Source organism: Argopecten irradians, chromosome 2 (genome assembly GCF_041381155.1).
Source record: "Argopecten irradians isolate NY chromosome 2, Ai_NY, whole genome shotgun sequence".
NCBI classification, from domain to species: Eukaryota; Metazoa; Mollusca; class Bivalvia; order Pectinida; family Pectinidae; genus Argopecten; species Argopecten irradians.
The window spans coordinates 51,117,458-51,144,427 of NC_091135.1; the positions used below are offsets into that span (position 1 = coordinate 51,117,458).

At 37.6% G+C, this 26,970-nt stretch overlaps 1 protein-coding gene across 1 annotated transcript in view; it reads right to left on the minus strand.

The window, feature by feature from the left end:
* LOC138315846 (protein-glutamine gamma-glutamyltransferase 2-like) overlaps window positions 1-25,767 on the minus strand; it is a 51,104-nt gene extending 25,337 nt beyond the window's left edge. The window contains exons 1-8 of the mRNA XM_069257147.1: window positions 25,594-25,767; window positions 16,978-17,144; window positions 16,411-16,479; window positions 15,559-15,810; window positions 13,752-14,027; window positions 11,125-11,255; window positions 2,047-2,160; window positions 120-291 (exon numbers count right to left, since the gene is read on the minus strand). Of these exons, the coding sequence (XP_069113248.1) occupies window positions 120-291; window positions 2,047-2,160; window positions 11,125-11,255; window positions 13,752-14,027; window positions 15,559-15,810; window positions 16,411-16,479; window positions 16,978-17,128 (1,165 nt within the window). The 5' untranslated portion in view covers window positions 17,129-17,144; window positions 25,594-25,767. The remainder of the gene's footprint in view (window positions 1-119; window positions 292-2,046; window positions 2,161-11,124; window positions 11,256-13,751; window positions 14,028-15,558; window positions 15,811-16,410; window positions 16,480-16,977; window positions 17,145-25,593) is intronic.
* Window positions 25,768-26,970: the final 1,203 nt, after the last annotated feature.

The following is a 26,970-nucleotide window of genomic DNA, read 5'->3' on the forward strand; positions in this document are numbered from 1 at the left end:
TAGCTATATATAGCATAATAGGCCTACATATATGAAGGGCGTTTTGCAATTAATATTTTATCCCCTTCACCATTCAATCCGTTGTATGATAATGTTAAAGAAGAGACATTCAGACTTGCCTGCAACAGTGACGGCAGCGAAAACCCAACACTGGCCATATTTCACAGATCCATTGTCTCGATATTGCCACAGAATCTTAGGAGACCCAACCCAGGTTGAAGGATTGGTGCCATCACCGTAATCACCATTCCAGCGACCAACAAGGACTCCACGGTTATCATTAGAGTTAACCTGCAAAATAGGATTCAACGGAAGTATCGTGGAACATCGATATAACTTTGATATGTTTAAATAATTCAATCTTGTCTTTAACGGGTATTTTCATTTGCTTTGAAAATCATGTCACAAATACACCATCGTTTGTAACGGCATAATGACTTCATAGACAGAAAAGTTCGTTAACAAATATATCATATTACTAGATTAGATTTTGTTTGTTTGATTAATTAACGTCCTATTAACAGCCATGGTCATGTAAGGACGGCCTCCCATGTATGCGGTGTGTTGCGTGTATGATGTGCGAGGTGCGTGTTTTGGGAGACTGCGGTAAATTCATGTTATGTCTTCTTGTATAGTGGAACTATTGCCCTTTTTATAGTGCTATATCACTGAAGCATGCTGCCGAAGACACCAAGCAACACACCCCACCCGGTCACATTATACTGACAACGGACGAACCAGTCGTCCCACTCCCCGTTTGCTGAGCGCTAAGCAGGAGCAGAAACTACAACTTTTATAGACTTTGGTGTGTCTCGGTCAGGGGACAGAACCCAGAGCCTTCCTCACAGGGGCGAACGCTCAACGCAAGGCCAAAAGTGAGGCGGTGCCAAGGAAGGCATTAGGAAAGGTAAAGTCAGTTAGGAAGAAAAGAAAAGATAAGATCCTAAAATTAGTCGCCTTTTACGATCATGCAATAGGGGCAGCAGGTACAATTCTTACGCCCTACCTGCAGGGCTATCTACTACTAGATTAGATTGAAATAGGATTTACTTGAATGCACATTTTGTAAGGCACAAAATAGTGTACTTAATCAGAAACAACCCGGTTTATTAGATGATAAATGACCCGAGTAATCTTTTCTAATCATCTTTTGTCTGTCGTCGAGCGTCGCCCGTCGTGTGTTCGTATACAAGTATAAGGCCAATCAAAATTGTGAATTAGATGGTGACCCTGCAGGTAGGGCGTTAAATTTGTACCTGCTGCCTCTATTGCATGATCATAAAAGGCGACTAAATTTAGGATATCGTCCTTTTTCTTCTTCCTTTGTTCTTCCTAGTGTATTGTCATCACCTCACTATTGTCCTTCTGTTGAGTGCTCGCTCCTGTAAGGTAGGTTCTGTGTTCTGTCCACTGGCAGAGACACACAAAGTCCATAAAATGGTTGTTTCTTTTCCTACTTAATGCGCTCAGCATAAAGGAAGTGGGCGACTTGTTTGTCTGATGTGACCGGGTTGAGGGTGTTGACTGGTGTCTTCGGCAGCATGCTTCAGTGATATAGCACTATAAAAGGACTTTACAAGAAGACACAACACGAATATACCGCAGTATCCCAAAACACGCACCGCGCACTTCTTACACACACGCTACACACCCCTTACATTAGAGGCCGTCCTTACTGTTAGGAAATTAATCTTATCTAACAAACACACAAGTGTAGCTCACAAACAACACACAATGCATTAGCCATCTCATTAATGAAATTGGTCGTCTTAAATGACATTTGATAACGAAGAATAACCCTATCGGGTTAACAATAGCATACTCCTGTGAGGTTTAATTTTATATATGATACATGTATAGTACAACAGGTGATTGATACTATAAAAAATATTTCGTTCCGTTGATGATTTTATAGGTCTGATAATTCATATATATTGAGTAACACGTAGGTTGGGTAATTTATTGTTAAATAATCAATGACTTAATATTATTTGGATCAGTCTGAAAAGAACAAATTAGCTTCGATAAAAGAAAACATTACTTTACCATTGATGAAATGGCCCTGACAACATCACAGACGTTTCCCGATTTTTTAGTGATGTTGCCCTCAAAGTATCTGTTCACCATTCTGATGCTTATCTGGAGGATGTCGTTCTCAAACTGGAAAAACAATAAACTTTTGATTTGAACCGTATGTATACAAAGGGTCGAACGTGTCTTGGTATGCGAAGGTGTAATTTGGTATGCGAAGCAAATATGGCGACGAAAGCTCCGCTTCGAGTTTAAACAGTGACTGGGAAATCACTAATGTCGCTTCTATGCTTCATGCAACACTCTTATAGATGTTGCGTTTCGGTGACAAAATGATTGCAGTTTCTAGAAATGCAACATATAATTACTGTCCTCACGTAAACAAAAATCTATTGAAGAAAAAAAACACGCGATTTTCACGCTAAAAACAGCACCTGGGCATGGTACATGACTTTTTTTGGCTGAATGTGAAATTTTAGTTCGTTAGAACAACCGTATGATAGACAGAATCTTCTAAAATAACCTATCAAACAATGTTTGTCCTGTTTCGACTGTGAGAAATGACTGAATTCTCGGTACCGAGCGTTTTATTTCGGTGTACGCAATTATTGGTATGCGAAGTCGTGGACACCACCAGTTTTGGTATGATGAATGTTAGTGTTTGACTACTTAACTCAAATTTTCTATTATTTTACTAACATGTTATTTCACAAGAACTAATGCTGTTATTATAACAGATGGGTAAAATAAACTAGTTTTGGTCCAACAAACAATGAACCTAGCTGTAGCCGATACTTAGTGTGTTTCATTTTTGGAATCATTCCCCCCCCCGCACTTCATACACGCTACACACCCCAAACATGACCATGGCTGTAACATTAATGTAACAGGGGTTTATTTCATCGAAAGCTGCATGGGGCCTTTATTACAAATCAATAAAATAAAAAAAAAATATTTCTATTTAAAATTGCGTGTTTACAGTCGTCAGAACAGAGTATTTAATTTATGCCCCCCCCCCTCCCACCTGTAGAACGAATATACATACCCGACCTACTATATCGGCTAAAGACGACACAATTTTCTGTCTAGTCTATAATATTGCAGGTACCACCCCTCCCCTACGTGCTTGTATGTTCGTTCCTTACCGTCCGATCCTGTTCCGCTTCGAGTCAAACTTTTATGTTGTGACTTTGACAATTCTATTTTCATACTGAACGGATGTACATGTCTAAGTGCGCATATTTATAAAAAAACTGAAGTTTTTTTTTTTTTTAAATTGAAATATTTAATCCTGTTTCGGTGATCATGGAGCAATATTATTAGAACGGAAAATCATAATTTATGGTGTTACAGTTGGCAAAGAACATGTCAGTATTTGCTTTTGCGTTTCGAGCAATTCTTCCTTTTATTATGGATTTTTCTTGAGTATGCCTGACAAAAAGGACTCACTAATAAATTTGATGTTTAGTCCATTATAGAAAATACCTAAATCACATATTTAAGCAGTTATACCACTTTCTATATATCTACATCACTTGTATGTAAACAGACCACATCATACCAAAACCGGTGGTGTCCACGACTGCGCATACCCATAATTGTGTACACCGAAATAAAACGCTCGGTAATGCGAATTCAGTCATTTCTCACGGTGGAAACAGGGTAAACCTTGTTTGATAGGGTATTTTGAAAGATTCTGTTTATCATACGGCTGTTCTAACGAACTACAATTTCAGATTCAGCCAAAAAAAGGCATGTACCATGACCAGGTGCTGTTTTCAGCGTGAGAATCGCGTGTTTTTTTCTTCAATAGATTTTTTTAAGTGAGGACAGTAATTATATGTTGCATTTTTAGAAACTGAAATCATTTTGTCACCGAAATGCAACATCTACTATAAGAGTGTTGCATTAAGCATAGAAGCGACATGAGCGATTTACCAGTCACTGTTGACACTCTTCGCATACCAAATTACACCTTCGCATACCAAGACACGTTCGACCCCCTGGTATATATGTATTAGATTATATTGAACATATTCAATATTTTTAGGTCATCTGACCCAAAGGGTCCTCGTGCGCCGTCCGTAAACTTTTCATTCAAACGACTTCTTCTCAATAACCAGAAGGCCCAGGGTACTCATATTTGGCCTGTAGGTTGCTGGGATGAAGGGCTACCAAGTTTGTTAAATGAATGACCTTGACCTTCATTCAAGGTCACAGGGGTCAAATAGGCTAAAATCTTTAAACGATTTCTTCTCAAAAAGCAGAAGGCCCAGGGTACTGATATTGGGCCTGTAGGATGCTGGGATAAAGGGCTCTCAAAGTTTGTTCAAGTCAATGAATGACCTTGACCTTCATTCAAGGTCAAAGGGTCAAAAAGGTTCAAATGAAAACTTCATTCAAGGTCAAACGACTTCTTCTCAAGAACCAGAAGGCCCAGGGTACTGATATTGGGCCTGTGATTTGCTGGGATAAAGGGCTACCAAGTTTGTTCAAATAAATGACCTTGACCTTCATTCAAGGTCAAAGGGGTCAAAAAGGCTAAAATCTTCAAACGACTTCTTCTCAAGAACCAGAAGGCCCAGGGTACTGATATTGGGCCTGTATGATGCTGCGATGAAGGGCTACCAAGTTTGTCCAAGTGAATGACCTTGACCTTCATTCAAGGTTAAAGGGGTCAAATAGGCAAAAATCCTTTAAACAACTTCTTGTGAATAACTAAGAGGCCTAGAGACCTGATATTAGGCCTGTAGGATGCTGGGATGAAGGGCTACCAAGTTTGTTCAAATAAATGACCGTGACCTTCATTCAAGGTCATAGGGGTTAAATAGGCTAAAATCTTTAAACGACTTCTTCTCAAGAACCAGAAGGACCAGGGTACTGGTATTGGGCCTGTGACATGCTGGGATGAAGGGCTACCAAGTTTGTTCAAATGAATGACCTTGACCTTCATTCAAGGTCAAAAAGGCTAAAATCTTTAAACGACTTCTTCTCAAGAACCATAAGGCCTAGGGTACTGATATTGGGCCTGTAGGATGCTGGGATGAAGGGCTACCAAGTTTGTTCAAATAAATGACCTTGACCTTCATTCAAGGTCTCAGGGGTCAAATAGGCTAAAATCCTTTAAACAACTTCTTGTGAATAATTTGTTTGTTTGTTTGTTTGAGTTTTACGGCCCATCGACAACTAAGGTCATTTAGGGCCAAACTACAAGTCAAGCATTATTATCAGGATAAAAGATCAGGGTAAAAAAAACAAGTAAGGATTAAAACACAGATTGTAAACGTGTATTTGATAAAAAAGGTTTGCATGGGATAAAATAGTTTTGGCTAAAACACACGAGAAAACTCGTGCAAAATGTTGATGAAACGATGAAATTTTGAGTTGATACGATAATATGATGAGAAAAACGTTCATATTTTATCTAAAATACCGATTTCTTTGAGATAATTAAAAATACGATTATGTCTCACGGCATGAAACAAAGTGTACATGTCGGAGACATCGTAGTGCTTATCTCGTATGTGCTTAAAATCAATACAGTGCACTAAAATATGCTCCACTGTGAGAGGAGAATCACATGCATGGCATGTGGGAGGATCCTCCCCTCTCAATAGATAGGAATGGGTAAAATATGTGTGTCCAGTTCGGAGCCGAGAGAGAACAACTTCCTCTCTGCGATCTCTCCGACTGGACAGTTTAGGATTAAGTGTAGGTTGAATTTTAAACAGTTTATTGTTTGTTTCGGTAGACCACCTTTGTTGCCAATGGTGTTTGATGGCTGAGTGAATTGAAGGTTTGATGTCGGTGTATGGTAGTTTCAAATCTGTTTGTGCTAGGCGAAGAGCAGTCTTAGCTGCTTTATCAGCCTGTTCATTCCCCTTTATACCCATATGACTGGGAATCCACAGATAAGTAATTTGAGTTTTAGAAGATAATTGAAATGTTCGGATTAAAAGATTTTGGATTAGAGTATTTCTAGGACATCTTGATTTCAAAGCCTGAAGAACCGAAAGAGAGTCTGAACAGATGATTGCCTTTTCGATGCGGTGTTCTTCGATGTGGTCAAGAGCCAGACCGATAGCACAATATTCCGCAGAGAAAATGGAGGCAAACATCTGGAAGTCGGAAGAGAGGAACAGTGATTAGATGTACAGCATGCTGCCGCAACTTTATCACCATCTTTTGAGCCGTCAGTGTAGATCTTAACATGATCAGGGAAAGCCCTAATGCACTCCCGAAAGGAGGATTTGTGTTCTTCGGGTAATGCACTGGATTTTGCCCTCTCATGTAGAGATAAATTGATATCAGGTGTTTGAATGAGCCATGGTGGTACATCCGATATGGTGTACTCGTCAATGGTGTCGAAATTTATATTTAGTTCCTGCAAAAACTCTGAAATTCTGATGCCAAATGTTGGTATGAGCTTTTGATTTTGTCTGAATATGTCCTGGTGTTGTGGATTAAATACAAGATCGAATGCGGGGTTTTTGGGATTGGATTTCAGTTGAGCAGCATACTGTAAAGATAATTTCTTTCGTCGATCGTCTAGAGATGGCTCATTAGCTTCCACATGGAGACTCTTCACAGGTGTTGTTCGAAAAGCTCCAAGTGCGAGACGCAGTCCCTGATTCTGTATAGGGTCAAGCATCTGTAGATAGGAGCTGCGAGCCGATCCATAGACAATAGAGCCGTAGTCAAGTTTTGATCTAATAAGTGCCCGATAGATACGTAGAAGCATTTCACGGTCTGCACCCCAATCAGAATGGGAAAAAACTCGTAGAATGTTCAGCGCCTTCGAGCACTTATCCTTCAATGTTTGATATGTGGAACAAAGGACAGTTTCGAATCAAATATTAGTCCAAGAAATTTAGTTTGTTCAACTACTGGAATTTTAATTCCATTGAGTGTGAGGTCAGGATCATTGTGCGGTTTTCGTTTTTGACAGAAGTGCATACAGACAGTTTTTGATCTTGAAAATCTAAAGCCATTTTCGTCAGCCCAATTTTGTAATTTGCCTAAACATTGTTGTAGTTGTCGTTCTATAGTGTGCATGTTTTTTGATCTGTAACAGATCAAGAAATCATCAACAAATAGAGACCCTTCCGTAGATTGGCCAAGACATTTAGTTATGCTGTTAATTTTTAATCCAAAAAGTGTGACGGACAGGATACCACCCTGAGGGACGCCCATCTCCTGTGTTTCTGTTTCTGAATAAGTTGAACCCGTTCGAACTTTGAAATGCCTCTCAGATATAAAATTTGAAATACACTTTGGCAAATTACCACGTATACCGATATCATGGAGATCGTTCATGATTCCAAATTGCCAAGTAGTGTCGTATGCCTTTTCAAGGTCAAAGAATACGGCCACAAGATGTTCTTTCTTGGCAAATGCTTCTCGTATAAATGTTTCTAGTCTAACTAAGTAGTCTACCGTTCCCCTGCGGTTTCTAAAGCCGCTTTGCAAAGGACTTAAAATATTGTTTGATTCCAGGAACCAAACTAATCTAGTATTTATCATACGTTCTAGAGTTTTACAAATACAACTCGTCAATGAAATAGGACGATAGTTATTGGCATCAGTAGCATCTTTCCCGGGCTTCGGAAGGGGTATAATAGTAGATTCCTTCCAAGACTCGGGAATTTTGCCAGAAGAGTAAACTTGATTAAATATAGTTAAAAGACATTTTAGTGAAGAGTCTGGTAATTGTTTTAAAAACATATATGGAATTTCGTCTGGTCCAGCTGCCGAGTCCTTTGATTTCTTAAGGGACTCGAGCAATTCTGGTATCTCGAAAGGCCTATTGTAACTTTCACTATTGGAGGATTTAAAATTAAGACGTCTATTTTCCTTTTCTTTTTGAAATTTTTTGGAATGATTTTTGACGGATGAATTTTTAGCAAAAAATTTGGCAAAGGCGTCAGCTATTTCGGATTTTGAAGAAAATATTTTATTTTTGTTAATGAGGTGGGAGGATGGTGTTGCTTTTTCTTTCCCACTGATTTTACCAATCATTTCCCAAACTTTCTTCGAAGATGTATTGGAATTAATTTTTGAGACGTACTCTTTCCAAGTACTTTTCTTGTCGGACTTAATAGACCTTCGAGCTTTAGCTCTCCATATTTTAAAATTGTTATAGTTTGAGACAGTTGGCGAAGCCAAGTACCGCCTCAGAGCTGCATTTCTACCAGATCTATTGATAAATGAATCATTTGACAGAAGGAACTTAGTAGGTTTTGGCACGGATTTTGGTATGGTTTTTGTAGCGATAGAAGTGAGCGCTTCTGTGAAAATTTCAATGGGGTCATCGAGGTTCAAAAAATTATCCTCGATGAGCTCCTCGGCGCATAAGGTTTTAAACTGAGCCCAATCCGCCTTATGTAAATTCCAACGAGGAATAGGCTCCTCAAGTTTGGTGACCCTATATTTTTTAATATAATTGGAAAGTGATCGCTTCCACAAAGATCATCGTTGACCATCCAATCATAATCCAGAAGAATTGATGGATGGCATAACGATAGATTTTTCGGTGAAGAGTTGCGCTTATAGCAACAGCTTGTAAGGTGGTATTTAGCTGAATGTGTCTGTGAGGGACGTTTTTATGCACCGCCACCGCCACACCACCTGATGCGCGGCCACCTGTTGTTGGAGTTTTTGTGTATAGTGTAAATTGTCTGAGATTGATGGTGTCTTTCAGCATTATTTCTTGAAGGCAGAATATGGATGGGTTTTTTGTTTGTATAAGATGTTTTAATTCTTCTATGTTCGCTTTAAATCCGCGTATGTTCCATTGTATGATGGTGTTTGTCTCTATGTTGGTCCCTGAGGATAGTTTGTCGGACCGACAGGACTACTTGAAGTAGGTTGTTTGGTGGCGATAAATGTGTTGTCACCAAACTCGCTGTCGTCCGATAGAACATCATAGATGTTCCGTCCAAGGATAGGGTCATCTGATCCCTTACTGGGTTTGTTGTTTAGTGCAGGGAACCTCGCCAGCTTTACCTTGGTGGTTTTGGTCTGGCGTTGCTCCTGCGGTGGTGTATTAGCTGGTCGCTTGGTTTTATTAGGGAGTTTTTTAACGTCAATAGACGGTGAAGATAAAGCACGTCTATGACGAGCGGCAGTAACTTGTTTTCTAATGTTCTGTGTTTGAATTTGGTGTTGTGTAAGTCCCGGAGACGCCGGTGGGATTGGCGTTTTAGCTCCAGGTGGCCCAGCAGGTGGTTTTTGTTGTGGTTTGTTTTGTGGTTTACATGGACCTGACTTGAACCTGTTCGGGTCCCCCATGATTACTTTGCAGGCCTTAGCATCAGCCATATCTGGGACATCATTGTCCCAGTTAGGCTTGTCAACCAAGGCCTGGACCGACGCATGTTTGACGGTGACACTGTCAACAGGCGTCTTTGCGCGGGTGATCTGGGCATAGGTTGCCACATTCAGGTCTGAACACTCGACTATCCTCCTAGCTTCAGGGAAGGAGACACCTCGGGTATATTTGACCCGTAATATCTCCCTCTCCCGAGTCCAGGCAGGACAGGTGCGAGCAGACGCAGCATGGTCACCCCCGCAATTGCCGCAGTGACGGTTGACAATGTCACATTCGTCTTTTTCGTCGTGACCTTCACGGCCACAGTACTGACATACCATTTTCCGTCTACAATTGCTCTCATGATGGCCGTACCTCTGGCAGTTACGGCACCTCAATGGATTGGGGATGTAGACAGTGACATTGTAACGTTGGTTACCAACAGTTACGCTCTGTGGTAATGTTGGTGTAGCGAATGTTAAGATAAAAGTGTGTGTTGGGACCAAGCTCCCACTTTTTCTCGTCATGATGCGTTTAACATGAGAGACCGGAATGTTCTCCTCTTGGAAGTATGACAGTATGTCGGCCTCATTGTCATTGCGCAAGGCTGGGCACCTGATTACCCCCTTGCTGCAATTCAATGATGAGTGTGGTTTTACACACACACTGAGGCCGGCAAAACTGTTGGTTACAAGGAGGTTCTCCGCTTGTTGCTTGCGGAAAACCTCTATTAGGAGATCACCCAATCCCAAAGGCTTGACAGATTTGACATCTCCAGCAATGCCTTTGATGCCCTTTCGCAATATTAAGGGTGATAAACCTGCAGTGGTCTTGCCACTCTGTGTAGAGGACATGACCAGAAACTTTGGGAATGTGTTTGTTGTACCGCTTTTTGTTTGTTGATTTGTGGTTGATTCCTTTTTGGGGAGATTTTGGTTGTAGTTCATTTTGTTTGTTTTTGGAAGCCATCTTTTAGAGTTTATTACAATTCGCTAGCTGTGCCCCTACCCACCTCGGAGCCCAACAGGGGGACACTCATGATGACATGGATATCCAACGTCAAAGTGTCAGGGTTACACAGATAGTATACTCGGAAGAATATTTCGAACAAACATAATTCAAATCAAGCTTGCGAATCAAGACAATCCAAATTAAACTCACGATTGACCCTAAGCCACCGCCTTCTTGGAGATCTACGAATCAAGGGCTCGGCATGACCAGCCGATTGATAATACAGGGCCCATATTACCTCTCGTCTAACCGGAGTCTGAAGCCAAAGTAGTGTGTAGCAGTAAAAAAAGGAAGAAAAAAGAGCAAAACCTATTCAACCACCAGGACCTTCTTCCCCCGGATACGAGATGCAACCCACGGCAAACAGGTTGGCTCAAATTGGAGCTACTGTGAAAGCCTTCAGAGGCCAAGAGGCCAAGAGGCCTAGAGACCTGATATTAGGCCTGCCGCATGCTGGGATGAAGGGCTACCAAGTTTGTTCAAATGAATGACCTTTATCTTCATTCAAGGCCATAGGGGTCAAATAGGCTAAAATCTTTAAATGACTATGTTGTATTGTACTAATAGTCAGATGACCGTTTAGGCCCATGGGCCTCTTGTTTTATATACAAATGGTTTTCTTAATCTTTTTGTCTAAACAAATCATCATTCATAAGTATATATGATCTTACGGTCATGTACTAGTTGTATGTTGCCTCAACAAACGAACATTTCCAAATTGAGCTCGCGCTGCATTGCATTACACCAAAAAACAAATTCAAAGCATATAATACCTGTCCAAACCTCCAAGCTTTAGACCACAATCCCCCTGTGTATACAGCTCCGCTTGGGTTCAACACGTACTCATCTCTGGGATCAACGTTTGACTTGTAGTCTGGATCTTCCGGCATATAGACGTCATCATCTGTTGAATGTTACATCATTTTAACATTAAATAAATGTAGTTCTGTGCACTGCATACAAACATTTTCTGAGCATCATCTTATAATACGCACCCATTTTTATACTTTCAAACGTACAATTTTATGTATTATTGTTACCAAAAGATGTATACCATAAAAAATTGTGAGCAGAAAAACAATATGGAATATTTTGCATATTAGTTGAACACAAAGAAAATGTACAAAATAGAAACAGCTATAAATTACTATTAGTTGAGAAAAAACTCTACAATGCTCTTCTAGAATAAATTGCACCACGGCGGAAACAGAGAGCGTTCTTTTGGAATGACGTTTCGCGGCGGGAGATTGTTGTACGATTGTTGTACGATTCGTAAAACAATTCTTTGATGTGATCTCACAGGTAGCCTTCACCCCGGCCGCAACCAACATTCTGTCAAACACTGAATGCCACTCTCACTTACAATTGCAAATCCATGGAGCATTTTGATTTGTCAATCACTGTTTAAACTTATGCTGCTGAACCTGTGATTGGTATATTTCATCAGACGCATGTACATATTTGAAAAAAAAATCAAAATCGCTTCCACTTGCAAAATGTTTGTACTTGTACCGTACCTGTACTATTCGAGCAAACCATAATTTTTACAACTTTACTTTCAGTTACTTCTTGCTATGGTGGCCATCATATAGCGTAAAGAAATCAGTGAAACAACCAAACTCATCACAACTTGTGCCAGTATGATGAACAAGGATTTATAAGTCATCTAACTACGTCCTTGTTATTTCACTGATTTGATAATAGAGATATTGATACCTAATATTATTACTGCAGATTAGGCTGTTTTTTAATCATGGACATCCATAAATCGAATTATGGATATCACTTATACATATACACATTTGTTTGTTAATGGTTTTTCAATTTTATTAATATATATTCCTAATAAGTTTGATGTTTTCGTGTCGTTTATGAACAAGACCTGTTTTAGAAAACTATCATGGACGTAATGATCGACTTATCATTTACTCGCAAAAATATTTAGGCGGAATGCCATACACCTCTTTATGTTTCATATTTACTGATTCTCGATGTCAGGTGAAGTATTGAGTTCATATTCACGTGCTACAATGTGTTACGAGAGTTCATAATACAAAAATTAATAGATTCACATATGACTGATTTTTTCGAATTCGTGTAAATCTGATGGTATTAATTTATCAGTTACATGTTCATAATGAATATGTTAAATACACTGCATGCAGGTTACATTTAATTGGGTTATAAGTCTACTAGGAAATATACTTACGGAGTAATTGAGCAGTATATTGAGAGAACATTCCTAACATCCGCAATCATTGTGCAAATTAAAAATGGAGAGGATACATTGTACCAGACATTCTTGGATAAACTATGAAAATAAGTCTAGTTGATGTGTATTGACATATTTTAATTCAAGATAGAGATATTAAAAATCAATTGCGCCCGAACCAATTCAACGGCAATATTACGCATTTGTTATTGTTCAAATGATGGGTAACGTTTATGCTTTTTTCGGCGGTGGATCATCTTTAAAGATATGTCGTTAAGTCCAAGTTACAATGGTTTAATAAATTGTATTATGTCCACGTGATATTTTCATGCAACTTGTAACTTATCATAATATTTATTAAGCAGGTGGTCTTAATACAGAGGCAGCCTTCGTACCGATGTTATATGACTTCATAAGCAGTTAGATTTATGTACTATCATTTAAATGAAAAAAAAATACACGGCCTTATTCTATGCAGGAAATAGTCTGCAATGTTTGGTTTACTTATTTCAGAGATAAATCATATCGATGTTTATTTAATTGTACGTCCGCATTTCTTGTTAAAATCGAAACGAACACATTTGAAAAGAAATTCGCGTATACGTGACTCTGCTTCCGTCACAAACACTGTACATGTATGGCACATACAAATGTACGTGGAAACGATTTTTAGGTCTAAATTGTACATTATGTTCACTAGTCAGCAGAAATCCATTGTCAATCGCAGACGCAACAGCATAAGTTTTAATAGTGATTAATCAATCAAAAGGCGTCATGGATTTGTAATTATATGTAGGAGTGGATTTCAGTTCTTGAAAGAATGTCGTTGACGGGGTGAAGATTACATGTTTGAAACTTTACGAATTACGAATCCTGTAACAATCTCCCGTCGCAAAACGTCGTTCGAAACGAACACTCTGTTTCCGCCATGGTGTAGTTAATATTATTTATAACGTAATTCTTTCATCGATTTTAATCGTAAATATATACTGTCCCTAACCACATGTCTTGTTCGATTTCACAACAAGAATTTAATGCGGTTGACTTCACTAAAACACGGTATTGCAGACTTTCTTTTTAAATCAATTAGAATGTGAAGTATTCGAAACTAACGAGTTTAACTTATATATCACAATGGGAATGTTCTAATTAACAAATCTGGAAGCTGAATAGCAGGTAAATGGTCACCTTTGCACCAGGCATTGAAGAGGATGAAGATGTCCTCGTCATGTTTGTAGTGAAGCTTCTTCTCGACTCCTCGTTTGTCTTTAGAAATTGTATACACATGCATGTCCCACTCTCCCACAATACAATCGTAGGGGGAATATATCTCTATGTCTAATGTCTGGGCTGGCATTTTGGACGCCACTCGGGCTTGCCACTTGTTACTGTTGTTGAATTTGTTTCCATCTTCATCAATATCGATGGTGATTTTAGTTCCCTTGGATTCATCCGGATTCAGTCCTTGGTGTACAAAAAGAAGTGAAAATGGTTATTTCGTTGCAGGAAACGGGGTAGTACTTCACTTGATATACTTGGTATGATGTGTTTAGCTTTGAGGAAAACTGGAGTATCGGAAAAAACACCGACCAGTATCAGTACCTAGCAACTGTCCACGTGGGATTAGAATTCGCGACCCACAGGTGCAGGGCTAATGGGAATATGTGGTAATGTCGGGACACTTAACCACTCGGCCATCACGGTCATAAAGAAGTCACGAAAAGAAATAAAGTTACCTTTTAAAAACGTGATAAGTAAATACCCTGTTGCACTGATTGTAAAATCAAAAAAGGCCCAGAGGGCCTGTATCACTCACCTGCCTTATAATGACAAGTTTTGCTCTGAAAACAGGTTCATTGTTTCTTTTCTAAAGAAATTTAAATATTTATCCCCTATTTCCCCTATCAGGCCCGCCCCTCTTGCCCCCGCAAGGTAAGAGCCGAAATTTTTACACATTCTATACCCCTCCCCCTAAGGATGTTTCGGGTCAAATTGAGTTACAATCCATGAAGAAATCTTATGACTAATAGCGATTTAAAGGATTTACCTCTATTTCCCCTATTGGGCTCTGCATCCCTGCCCATGGGGCCAAAATCTATGTGTCTTCGGCGGCATGCTTCAGTGATATAGCACTATAAAAAGGGCAACAGTTCCACTATACAAGAAGACACAACATGAATACACCGCAGTCTCCCAAAACACGCAGCACACCGCATGGGAGGCCGTCCTTACATGACCATAGCTGTTAATAGGGCGTTAATTAATCAAACAAACAAACAAACCAAAATCTATACAACTCTATTCCTCTTCCCTAGAGGATGTTTCTGGCCAAATCTGGTTACAATCAATGCAAAACTCTATGACCAGTAGCGATTTAAAGGATTTATATCAATTACCCCTATAAGGCCCCGCTCCTCCTGCTCCCGGGTGTCAAAGCCAAAATTTATAAACATTCTGTTTCCCTTCCCTAGAGGATGTTTCTGGCCAAATTTGGTTAAAATATACCTATTTTACCTAATCTACCTAAAATGTACCTATATTCCCCGTATTGGGCCCTATCCCTTCTGCCCCCGGGGTTAGAGTAACATTTTATTCAATGTTCCCCTTCCCTAGAGGATTTCTCTGACCAAATTTGGTAACGATCCATAAAGAACTATATGACAGTTGCAATTTAAAGGATTTACCTATTTTGTCCCTATCTGGCCCGCCCCTCCTGCCCCCGGAGGGTCAGAGCCACAATTTATTCCTCTTCTCTATATGTTTCTGTCACAATCCATGTTGAACGTGATGACTTGTAGCGATCTAAAGGAAATGTTGACGGACGGACGGACGGACGACGGACGTCGTGCCATGACATAAGCTCACCGGCCATTCGGGCCAGGTGAGCTAAAAATAAATTGCAAAAAAAAAAAAAAAAAAAAAAAAATTGGCAGCAAATAAAACATGTAACACAATATTTTTGATGATATTTATATGCTTAAAACGATTATTTTACCGGTCCTGAATTGCAACTGGAGGTCATGCTTTTTAGCGTCATATTCCCGGTCAAAGGTCATCTCAATGGTAAATATCTGCCCTCGTCGTACTACAAGGGCTGCGGGCTCCTCCTTTCCTTCATAAATCCTCTTTGATATGCATTTATACTTATCGGTATGGTGGACAAAAGCATTTTGCTTGATCTTCAGATCCACCTTTGTCAGATGAATCTCGCTGTTAAGATCGTTTTCGTCTGCATCATCTTCATCATCTTATAAATTGAAATAAAGCATTCCAATTAGTACAGTGTAGGGAGGAAGGATGCTTATCATGGGAATAAAATGAAAAAGACAAATATACATATATGTTCTTTGTTCCTCTAAATGGTATGACATTGATTGGATTCTGTGTTCTTTCATGACTTATTCAGTACTTTTTATGATCGTTTTATGCCTCATTAAAATTGATGCATGCTTAATGTCGAAGACATCAAAAGAAACGGTTGTTCCCATTTAGGTTTTTTTTTATACTGAAATATTATATATATATATTGTGACGTCTGGTGTGATTAAAATAATAACAAGACGTCCAAGAGCTTATTAACGGTCATTAGACATTCGCAGCACAACTTTACTAAGAAAAGGATTAAACATTTTTCTTTTGCACGAAGGTGACTTAAAATTCAACTTGCTCTGTAAGACATCGTTGATCTCATTTCAAACCGGGAAAATAATTCTTAGGTTATAATCATATTAGGGTTGTTTCATAATCATATTGGTAGAACATAGAACTTGGTTAGGCCCGAGATGAAAATGCAAATTGTATCAAAATTGACAGGTAAATCTTTATTTTAAAAAGAAAGATCACGTACCTGTATTAACGGTACCAAAGAGGCGTTCATCTTCCAGGAATTTTCTATAATAACTGTATGGTACGTAGTCTAAAAACAAATATCATTTAATCCATTGATAACATTGTTGTTGGTTTATATATACTGTATTTCATTCATCTATTGACACTTACATCATGTGATCACGGGCTACATTTGTATACGGAATTGGATTCGGACACAACTAGTAATAATTCCGGGTTTCTATGTGTCAGTCGATTTAACCAAATGAATAAATTCAAATTCATATATGTTGTTCACAAATATTCATGTTTACCCTACAAATATATATATAGCCTTTAGGAATGTGGTTTACGTAAAGAGTAAACACGTTTTACCCGTTTACAAAGAATCCATCCTTAGAAGTTAGTTATAACAGTGTTCTACTGTATTCCTTAATCTAGATGCATGAAAATTATTTAGCAGTATATGCCCCTTACTATGAATCTGGGGTCTTTTGACTTAGAAAGCATCGTATACACCAAAAGCATACTCTTTTTATCATAAAAAGATAAAGCTCACGAAGTGTTAAATAATCTATATACGTACCACATATGTCGAAATCGTACGCGTCCAGGTACAGTTCCCTGATGTCCTTCAGTTGGGATAACCAGTGGTAACTAACCTTATGAGGTCCATACCGTCTTGATTCCCTAGGGAGAGGAGTGGAATCTTCCGCTCGTCGTGAGTTGCGAAGCATCGTTGATGCTTGAAGACTACAAAATAATATAAGAAATCAGTTTTTGATAATAAAAACAAATGCGGATATATACCGCAAATTAGGGGCAAAATTACGTCCGCGTTACTCCTTTTGCGGTCATTGGGAGTTAGGCTGATAGGACTTCTCTTGAAAAAACTGATGATGCCATCTTCGAGTCTATGTTGACTATGATTTACATTAATGCATAAAATGTTTTCATTTCAAATGTGGATACAACATTGATGAAGCCTTTATATCATTTCCGTAAGGTGATTGGTAAATTGGTGTGGTTTATTATATGTACGTCCTATGAACAGTCAGGCTCATTTAAGGACGGCCTCTAATGTACATCATGGTGTCTTACGTATGTGAAATGCGAGGTGCGTTGTTTGGGATAATGTGGTACATTCGTGTAGTGTCTTGTGCACTCTTGGCCTTTTAATAGTGAAGTTTGACTATAGCAGCCGGATATACAAAGCAACACACCCCACCCGGTCACATTATATAGACAGTCAATCGTCCTACATCCTTTATGCTGAGTGCTAATCCGGAGCAGAAACTATAACTTTTAAAGACTATGGTGTGTCTAAGCCAGGGGACAGAACCCAGAGCCTACCTCACATGGGCGAGCGCTCAACTGAAGGTCAAACGCGATGAGGTATCAAGAGAGACGTTAGGAAGTGGAAAGTTGTTGAGAATATGCAAATGAAGAAGCTGTAACAGAACTTGAGTTGGTTTGCTACTTTATCTGGACTTTAATATTTCAAAAATATAGTTTTTTGGGATAGGCAGCACAGATTGCTTCCAAATCTTGATTTGCAATGAGTAAGGGGAACGTCACTCTGCTTGGTATTGAATTCCACAGTAGTTTGGACACGATTCCTTAGATAAACTTTGATAAGCAATGCCCCAATGGGCCCGGATCACTCGCCTGTTGACAGGGTGCATACTTAAGACATAAAAGTCAATAATAGTTTCTATGAATGACTCTGGTAATATCAGGTGTCTAGACCTCTTGGTTCTTGATAAGAAGTTATTTAAAGATTTAAGCCTATCTTACCCCTATGAACTTGAATTAAGGTCAGGGTCACTAATTTGAACAAATTTGGAAGCCCTTTATCCCAGCATGTCATTGGCCCTATATTACGTCTCAAGTCTCTTGGTTATCAAGAATAAATCGATTAAATAGTTTAGCCTATTTGACTCTAGTTGTTTAAATGGAAAATTTGACGTCGGTGAAACGTTGAAAATGAACCGCCGTTGAAACCTTACCCCGAATGTCATTGAAAATTTACAGCTTTGAGGGCCAATTTTCAACGGCAGTGGATTCTTGCACTAACATAATTCACGTTTTCGGTTATCGCCTTTCCCAATGTAAGCGTCTCTTCGGTGTTGGAATTTCAATTACATAACCATAACGATTTTAATTAAAATTCTGTATTACGTAACAAATACCTTGTTTAAAGATCGAAGTGTCTTGGCTTTTATTACGGCATTTCAAAGTTGACATTTTTTCTAAAGTAATCACTCTGTCTGATCGTCCGTCTGTTTGGGGAGATGCGTGTTCTCAAACTACGGAATTCTTCAACAACCTAGGATGCGATATCACCCTATGAGGTCATCAATTTGGCGCATTATTATCGTACAGTTTATTTGTTATGTTTATCCGAGTACCAGTGAATTATGCTACAAAACTATAATTATGGGCTATTATTAATTAGTTTCTTAATGTTAATAAAACATATTACTTTATATTTTCGTCGATGATTTTTACAACCCAATCATTTGAACCCACCTTCTTTTGGTTGGAAAGAAAACGTCTGTAACCAATTCGAAATTGTTTTGTTAATTGTTGTCGTTATTTCTCTAGGTTAGTGTAGACGTTGGGGAAGGGAATGAATGGAAGCTAGAAAATCTATCCTATGGTTAAAAGTAATTTAATTAAACCAATATCAATTCTCTAAGAAGGGGTGATATTTTTGTTTTAACTTGAAAACTGACAAAACTTTACGAAAGAAAGAATCGCGGAATAAAGCGAATTCAGCATGTAGTTTCACAAATTTATGCTAAACAATGCATTATTTTGTGAAATCTACGCGTAAAATAAACTGCAGTTTTGTTTAGATTACCCTGGATGCTCTTGATAAAAATCAAGATATCAGCTTTAAAAACTACTTATGACACATACCACACTTGAAAATGCATTTCTCCTTGTAAGGGGATAACATATTTTACAAACATTAATAATGATTTGAACATTAGAAAAAACTACTTGTTTCTACATAAATAAAAACTGTTTAGAGGCGTAATTGTATTTTGAAGTCATACTTATACATGTTCGATAAACTAGTATATCACGTCTTATTTTGTAAAGGTTTGTTTTATTTGTTTTAAGTTCTATAAACAACCAGGGTGATTTAATGACGTACAGGGTTAGGAGGTAGATGTATATAGCTACGGCCAGTATCTTGTAACTGTCCTACGTAAGATTCGCGACCAAGACGTAGAGGGCTAGATGTTGAACGCTTTATCCACTCCGCAACCGCGGCCCCAAAGTTACGGTAATATGAATGATATCTGATTACACAAGAATTTCACGGATGTTGATGTGTCCCTGCACAGCAGTTTAAACATCACAAAAAATGATGGTTGTTTAGAGTTGAAAATATTGTTAATAACTAAGTTATCGAGTTCCGGAACTCTTGCAAATATTGACGGATTTTGACCAGTATCTACAATGTACCCCTTCTTAGACTCATTGATATCAAGCAAATACAAAATTCAATTGAAATCAGACAATAAATACTAAAGTTTACTAGTAAACTTGTAGACTAAACTTTAAACGGTTATTTCGATTCATTAGCATTAAATCTAGATAGTTATGTTCACTCAAGTCCATTTAGCCTGTTAGGTTACCCTTATTGAAAACCAGTCTAAAACCAAATTTACAATTTACAGTTATTATTTCTAAATGACATTAATTAATTTGCAAATTATTATCAACGACCACATTATAAATCATATTAACATTTGATAATAAAAAAGAATAATTGTAAAATCGCTTTAAACACGTTACGTCACAATACGCCAGTCTTATTTTGTTACAATATACATTCGCACTATGTCGAACATAATCACATCTGTGGGGCTCAAAAATATAAAACAAAATAGATATCTACCCAGCCTTCATTTGCTATTCAGTGATCTAATAAGATAAACACATAAATATCAAATAATAACTCGAGAAATAAATTATAGTTAGATCAGAAACTGTCCGGTGACCTCATAATCATTTATAATAAATCATAATTATAAATACTTGTTCTATTTTCGTTGAGATTAGACATGCACATTTTAAATAATTTTTAGAACGTTAAACAATATACATTTTGTCTCTTTTCTGGATGTATACTTTGTGAAGTTAAAACATCTTCACAATGTTAATACCAGTCAATCGATGCCTAGACCGACAGACAGGCAGACAGACAGATTCTTTATTTCCTCAATATTGAGATTACATGTCTTACACGAATGAAATATTATAACATTAACTCGATTGAATCAAAGATAACACGGTAACTGGTGCATAAGTTACATATTTTGTGATAAACAATGCAGGCTATGTAAAGTCAATTGGTCCGTTTAGCTGACATTTCAGATAAAGTGTCAGTTTGTAAGAAGAAAATTTACTTCTGAGAGCATAAGCTCTATGTGTCGGGCAACTTTGATGCAGCTTTCCCACTCGTCATTTTCTATTTCCACAACACGAACATACCGCAGTCTCCCAGTACACTCACCTCGCACAACATACACGCAACACACCGCATACATGGGGGGCCGTCCTTACATGACCATAGCTGTTAATAGGACGTTAATAAATCAAACAAACAATCTATTTCCATTCAAAGTCTCGAATTTTTGTGTTTGTTTGTTTGATTAATTAACGTCCTATTAACAGCTATGGTCATGTAAGGACGGCCTCCCATGTATGCGGTGTGTTGCGTGTATGTTGTGCGAGGTGCGTGTTATGGGAGACTGCGGTATGTTCATGTTGTGTCTTCTTGAATAGTGGAACTATTGCCCTTTTTATAGTGCTATATCACTGAAGCGTGTCGCCGAAGACACCAAGCAACACACCCCACCCGGTCACATTATACTGACAACGGGCGAACCAGTCGTCCTACTCCCCGTTTGCTGAGCGCTAAGCAGGAGCAGAAACTACCACTTTTATAGACTTTTGTGTGTTTCGGCCAGGGGACAGAACCCAGAGCCTTCCTCACAGGGGCGAACGCTCAACGCAAGGCCAAACGTGAGGCGGTGCTAAGGAAGGCATTAGGAAAGATAAAATCAGTAAGAAAGAAAAGAAAAGATAAGATCCTAAAATTAGTCGTCTTTTACGATCATGCAATAGGGGCAGCAGGTACAATTCTAACGCCCTACTTGAAGGGCGCACCCAGAAGAAACAAATATTGATCATCATCTTCAAGTAAGTCATATTTCACATAGTCACTAACCTTTAACGTATTTACAACATGTTCTAACAATGCATCCGGATTTGTATAAGGATGGACACTGTATAAGGAAGTGCTTAGCAATGCTATCCGTTTCTTTCCGACACAATTTACATATGACATTATTCGTTTCTGATCTGTATGAAAGTATTACTAATTCCGCAATAGCCCATGTCTGTTTCGGATACTTCAAACTTACTTCTCATAGAGGATTTGGGCCAATATTCGAATGTATACATTTGTAATTTTTCAGTAGTACACTATGGTCCGTTCACGGTACCATCCATTGAAATAAAATGTTCTGTAATGTTTTTAAGAAAACGTCTTCCATTGTCTAGCACTACATTTCACTGATGATAGGACAAATTCGAGGTGAAACGAATGTATTTCAAATTTTAGCATTGTCTCCGCTTTATCCTTAATGAAGCTGGTATTGCAAACATTGTAAAATCACAAAGCCTAATTTAAAATAGTGATTTCTTCAAGAAGCCTACACTTGCATTACAAATTTTATTCAAAAGAATAACTTGCGCTTTTCAACTTCGCAGCAAATATCCGTAAGTCCAAGGGCTCTTGTCGTTATCGCTGAAGATGATGTTTTTTCAAAACCCTGACGTTGTCTAGCTGCATATCTTTGCGTTCGCTCTAGCTCGGTTTGAGATGACTTTGTTGGATTCGCCCATAGCTCGCATCCATAGAGTATAACAGGAAGGACAACTGATTTAATTATGCGCACATTTTTTAATGGGTTAATTCCATTTTGGTGTATTCGAACACTAACAAGACTGTTTATAGTTTTATGCCCTTTCCCGCAAGAACTGAATATGAATATTGAGCATTGAAAATTATGAACTTGAATTTTGACATTCATTTTTTTTCCAGAGTTAGATCGAGTCATAGGGAAATGTTTGTCGAGATATATTTTGTAGCGGTTGGTTCCGTAATGATAAACTAATTTTTATGGGGTCAGTTTTTGCAACGGGATCCATTTTCAACGTGTCGGTGTGAAATGTGTCCTTAAAGTTAAGTTTTCAACGGCATTTGGGGTCATTTTTCAGCGTTGAAAAATGGCCCGAGGTCAGTTTTCAACGGGGGTCAGGTCAGTTTTCAACGGGGGTTCATTTTCAACGTTATACCGGACAGACGCCGCACCACTGCATACGTTTACTTGTCCTTTGGGTAGGTGAGCTAAAATTACAATTAAAATCACTCATTGTATACTGTAAAAGACGATTTGTTTGTTTGTTTGATTTATTAACGTCCTATAAACAGCTATGGTCATGTAAGGACGGCCTCCCATGTATGCGGTGTGTTGCGTGTATGTTGTGCGAGGTAAGTGTACTGGGAGACTGATGTGTGTTCGTGTTGTGTCTTCTTGTATAGTGGAACTGTTGCCCTTTTTTATAGTGCTATATCACTGAATTTAACACCAATTGGTAAAGTAAATGTAATTAAATCTATTTTTTAATTTTCACAATTTATTATGATAATCTGCTTATAATATCATTACCAAACCAATATTAACAATAACAATTTATTGCGAAATTGAATTTTGCATTGTGTGATTTTATGGAATATGAATACAAAGCAAGAAGGAAAAAGTTATTCATAAATAAATCGATGGTGGATTAAGGATTATCGGTATTATAACTAGATTCTCTTAAATTAGGTTGAAGATGAAAATTAGTCCAATGTGCATCAAAGTGACTGGATTGTATTTGCGTGTGAGTATGTAATGTACACGTACACTATGTGGAAAGTGTGGTCCACCTTTTGCTTCGTGTCCCAAATTGTTCAGACTAGTGATTCAATGATGTGTATCATGTCCAAAAGCAGGATAATGAATAGAAAAACGTAATGGCCAATATGTCTCAAAGTATACACGCTGGAAGAGATGGACACAACTTCTTAAGACTTTTCTTTTCTGAATGTTTTCTTAATTACATATAACGTACTTACAAAATTGAAATATACCTAATATAGTGTTGATTGACTCGCCTGATCTATCTCTTATAAATATAGAATGCCAGTCTGTTATGCGTTATTTAATCCAGTCTTAAATAGACGTGTCAAATAGCAAACGTATACAGAAGGTATTATATCATCAAGTTTCATCTCAAACAACAAGTCCTTAAACGTGATTGTGTATATTACATGCTTCCATAGTTTGTATACGTATGTTTATACTGTAATATTAGTTGTATGTTATATATTTATGGCCGGTATCCTTGCGTAAACTGTACAAGTACTGGAGTTACTGTGTGTTTATGGCCGATATCCTTGTGTGAATAGTACGTGTCTGTCATAGAACCATCATTGTCTGTATCCGCACTGCAGTCGTGTAACGTCTGTCTGACTATGCATATGCATTGTAAATGTATGTATGCATGCATGTGGTATGTATAAACATGTGTATACTTGCCTACTCGTTTCCTTATTTTATATTTATATGTAAATCAGATTTCTTCAAAGTATATCTTCGAAATATTTGGAAGTCCAAGTTTTATCTGTATGTATGTTTATCCTGATCAAAAGAAAAAGTACGGCAAGTAGGGTAAATGGCCCCCAAAACATGTGAAAATAAAACCGAACGAAAACTTTTCCGTTTTTTTTACTGAAATACGTGTATTTATCTCATATAAACAAGTAAAACACTGTTCCCATACCCATGTGTATACTACTGATATATGTATCATGAAAAACACTCGTGTCGTAGAGGCTATATTACATGGCTACCCATGCATTACAACCTTTAATTTGACGTCACTGTGTCAACTAATATTCCTATCTTTCTGTAATATGCTTCGAAAAGAATGTAAAAAATGGTGAAATTGTCGTGAAAACGTCAAGGTATGAGATAAAATAATCCCTCATATGAGGAGATGAAGGATATGTTAATTCTATCATTGGTATCACAAGAAAAACGCATGGCAAGACTTTGGGTATTACACAATTCTGTGATCCCCAGAGTATGATATCCCTATCCTTTAATCAACATATGAAAGATTTCAAGACTCTTCAATAAGTGGATATCAAGGATATAGATATTATATCAGAGGGTCACAAAACTGTAAAAACTTGGAAAATGTCACGATTTACTTAATATTGTAAACATGTGGTAGAATAATACATTACTAGGATATATAACTTATTGCGTATAACGTATTATCCGTCGGGAAGATCTAAGCGTTGGTCATGACTATTTACCGAATTGTTATGAGTTGGTGGTTAATATTTTCTATGTTTTTTTTAATACTACTGATTACTTTCATTCAATTTCTGTGCTAGACTTTACCCTCACATTACATAGCAAATAAGCAATTTTGCAGTTGCTTGTAATAATGCTTGTAAGAGAGAATGTGTTATTTTTGTTTCGCTTTCCTGGTTGAGGAGAGATGCAATAATGTTCCAACAGTATAGAGGTCAGTAGTCCCCTCATTATTTCCCTGTGTGCATCATGGCGTAAGACGCTGCAACATGCTAGTATTAGTGCCACCTCATTGTGTGCCACACTGGCGTGATTTGTATAAGCGATATTATCACCAATCACTGACACTATGCATTTGTTATTGTATGTTTCTAACGCCAACATATAAAAGTAAATATTGATCCTAACGACGACTAACGCTGCGTTACCTTTTTATTTACCTGGCACACATGACTGATTCACAATAAAGTATAGCACGGAGATCATGTATCAGCTTGTTATCACGAATTTGAAAACATTCGTACCTTTCAATATCATACACACATATAAATACATCTTTTTAACATATACTGATGGGTGGACTATGATAAAGTGGCTGTTCTGAATGTGTATAACTCTGTCGTTATGGCAACCCGTGTGTTTATGTTGACATGCATGCATTATTGTAAGAAATGCTACTGTATTCACGTACTTATCCCTTGATATAGATGTACAATTAAACAATGACAGAACAAAACATAACTTACCTCTTATCGACAATACAGTAAACCTCTGATCAGTATAAAGTAGTTAATCAGAACTAAGATGGCGTTAGAATATAACGAACTCAATGTCGAGACGGTCCGTCGATACACTGTAAAATAGTAGTGGTGGCTAGGTTATTTAAATACCCGTCGTGTGTCGTAGGTAAAACGGTTCACCGCTCATAAAAAGTAGCTGAAAATACCTTCACATTGACTTGGAGTTCACGGATGTTTTTTTTAGCTCAACGCTTCATTAACAATGCAAGTCATCAGGTTATGTATGTTAACAACACATCTTGTAGCTCCGTAACACGCGTACACGTGTGCATTACCTTACACATATCGACGTTTATGTATAAATCGATTCCGATTTATACATAGTTTATAATATTGATATTTGTATAAAAAATATAAGCAGTGATATTAATAGTGCTGTACTTAAATTTCTAAACTGTAAAATCAATATAAAACACTCAATCAGAAAAAATCGATTTAATCTACTTACAGAGTAACTTCCCCACACAAAAGTATGCTATTGTTTGTTATTCTCAATGGTGTATGTCTATATCAATACAAATATCGACAATGGTAAACAATCGATATGAATGTATCTCATATGTTTTTTTCAATAATTGCATTAATGAAAAATAAATAACTGATTATAAAATATTATCATTATTTTCGAAACTGCATAAATAAATAAAAGAGATAACAAGATCGAGGCCCATGGGTCTAAACGGTCACATGAGTTCCGATACAGAATGAAACAAAGTTATATATAAGCAATAAATTAGCCTATCAGACCCTTAAAGTCAGTCAGTGATTTTATAAATTTTACTTTGAATCTAGAAAGAGTATCTGGTTTCATCAAATCTGTAAATTCAGAGGATTTTTAAAAAGAATTAATCAGTTTGACCTTGTTTGGCCCCGCCCCTTTGCTCTCTGGGGGTCAGCGAGGGCCAATATGGATATGTTAAAATGCTATTTCTCAGGCTAATAATTCTAACCAAGTTTGAATCATTTCTTATGAAATTTGAGCAAATAATGTTCATTAATTAAAACTTCGCCTCAGGTGACCTAATAAGATTAAGATATATTGAACAAAAATTTCATTTTCATAAAAATCGTGGAAAATATTGTAACTGGCCGTATTTTTTTCGAATCATACCTGATCGTTGGGATACATTTTACACTATTTACCAGTGTTTTAGGTTTATGTTAAAATTACATGTGCCATAACTGGGAGAAATTTTGACATGCTATTTTTTCGTCTGGATCAGTGATCTATTAAAACCATGATTTGCAAAATTAAAAGAAAATCATTCCAATTGACAAACAGCCATGTATAATGAATTATCAACGTTAGTTACATCATAGAAT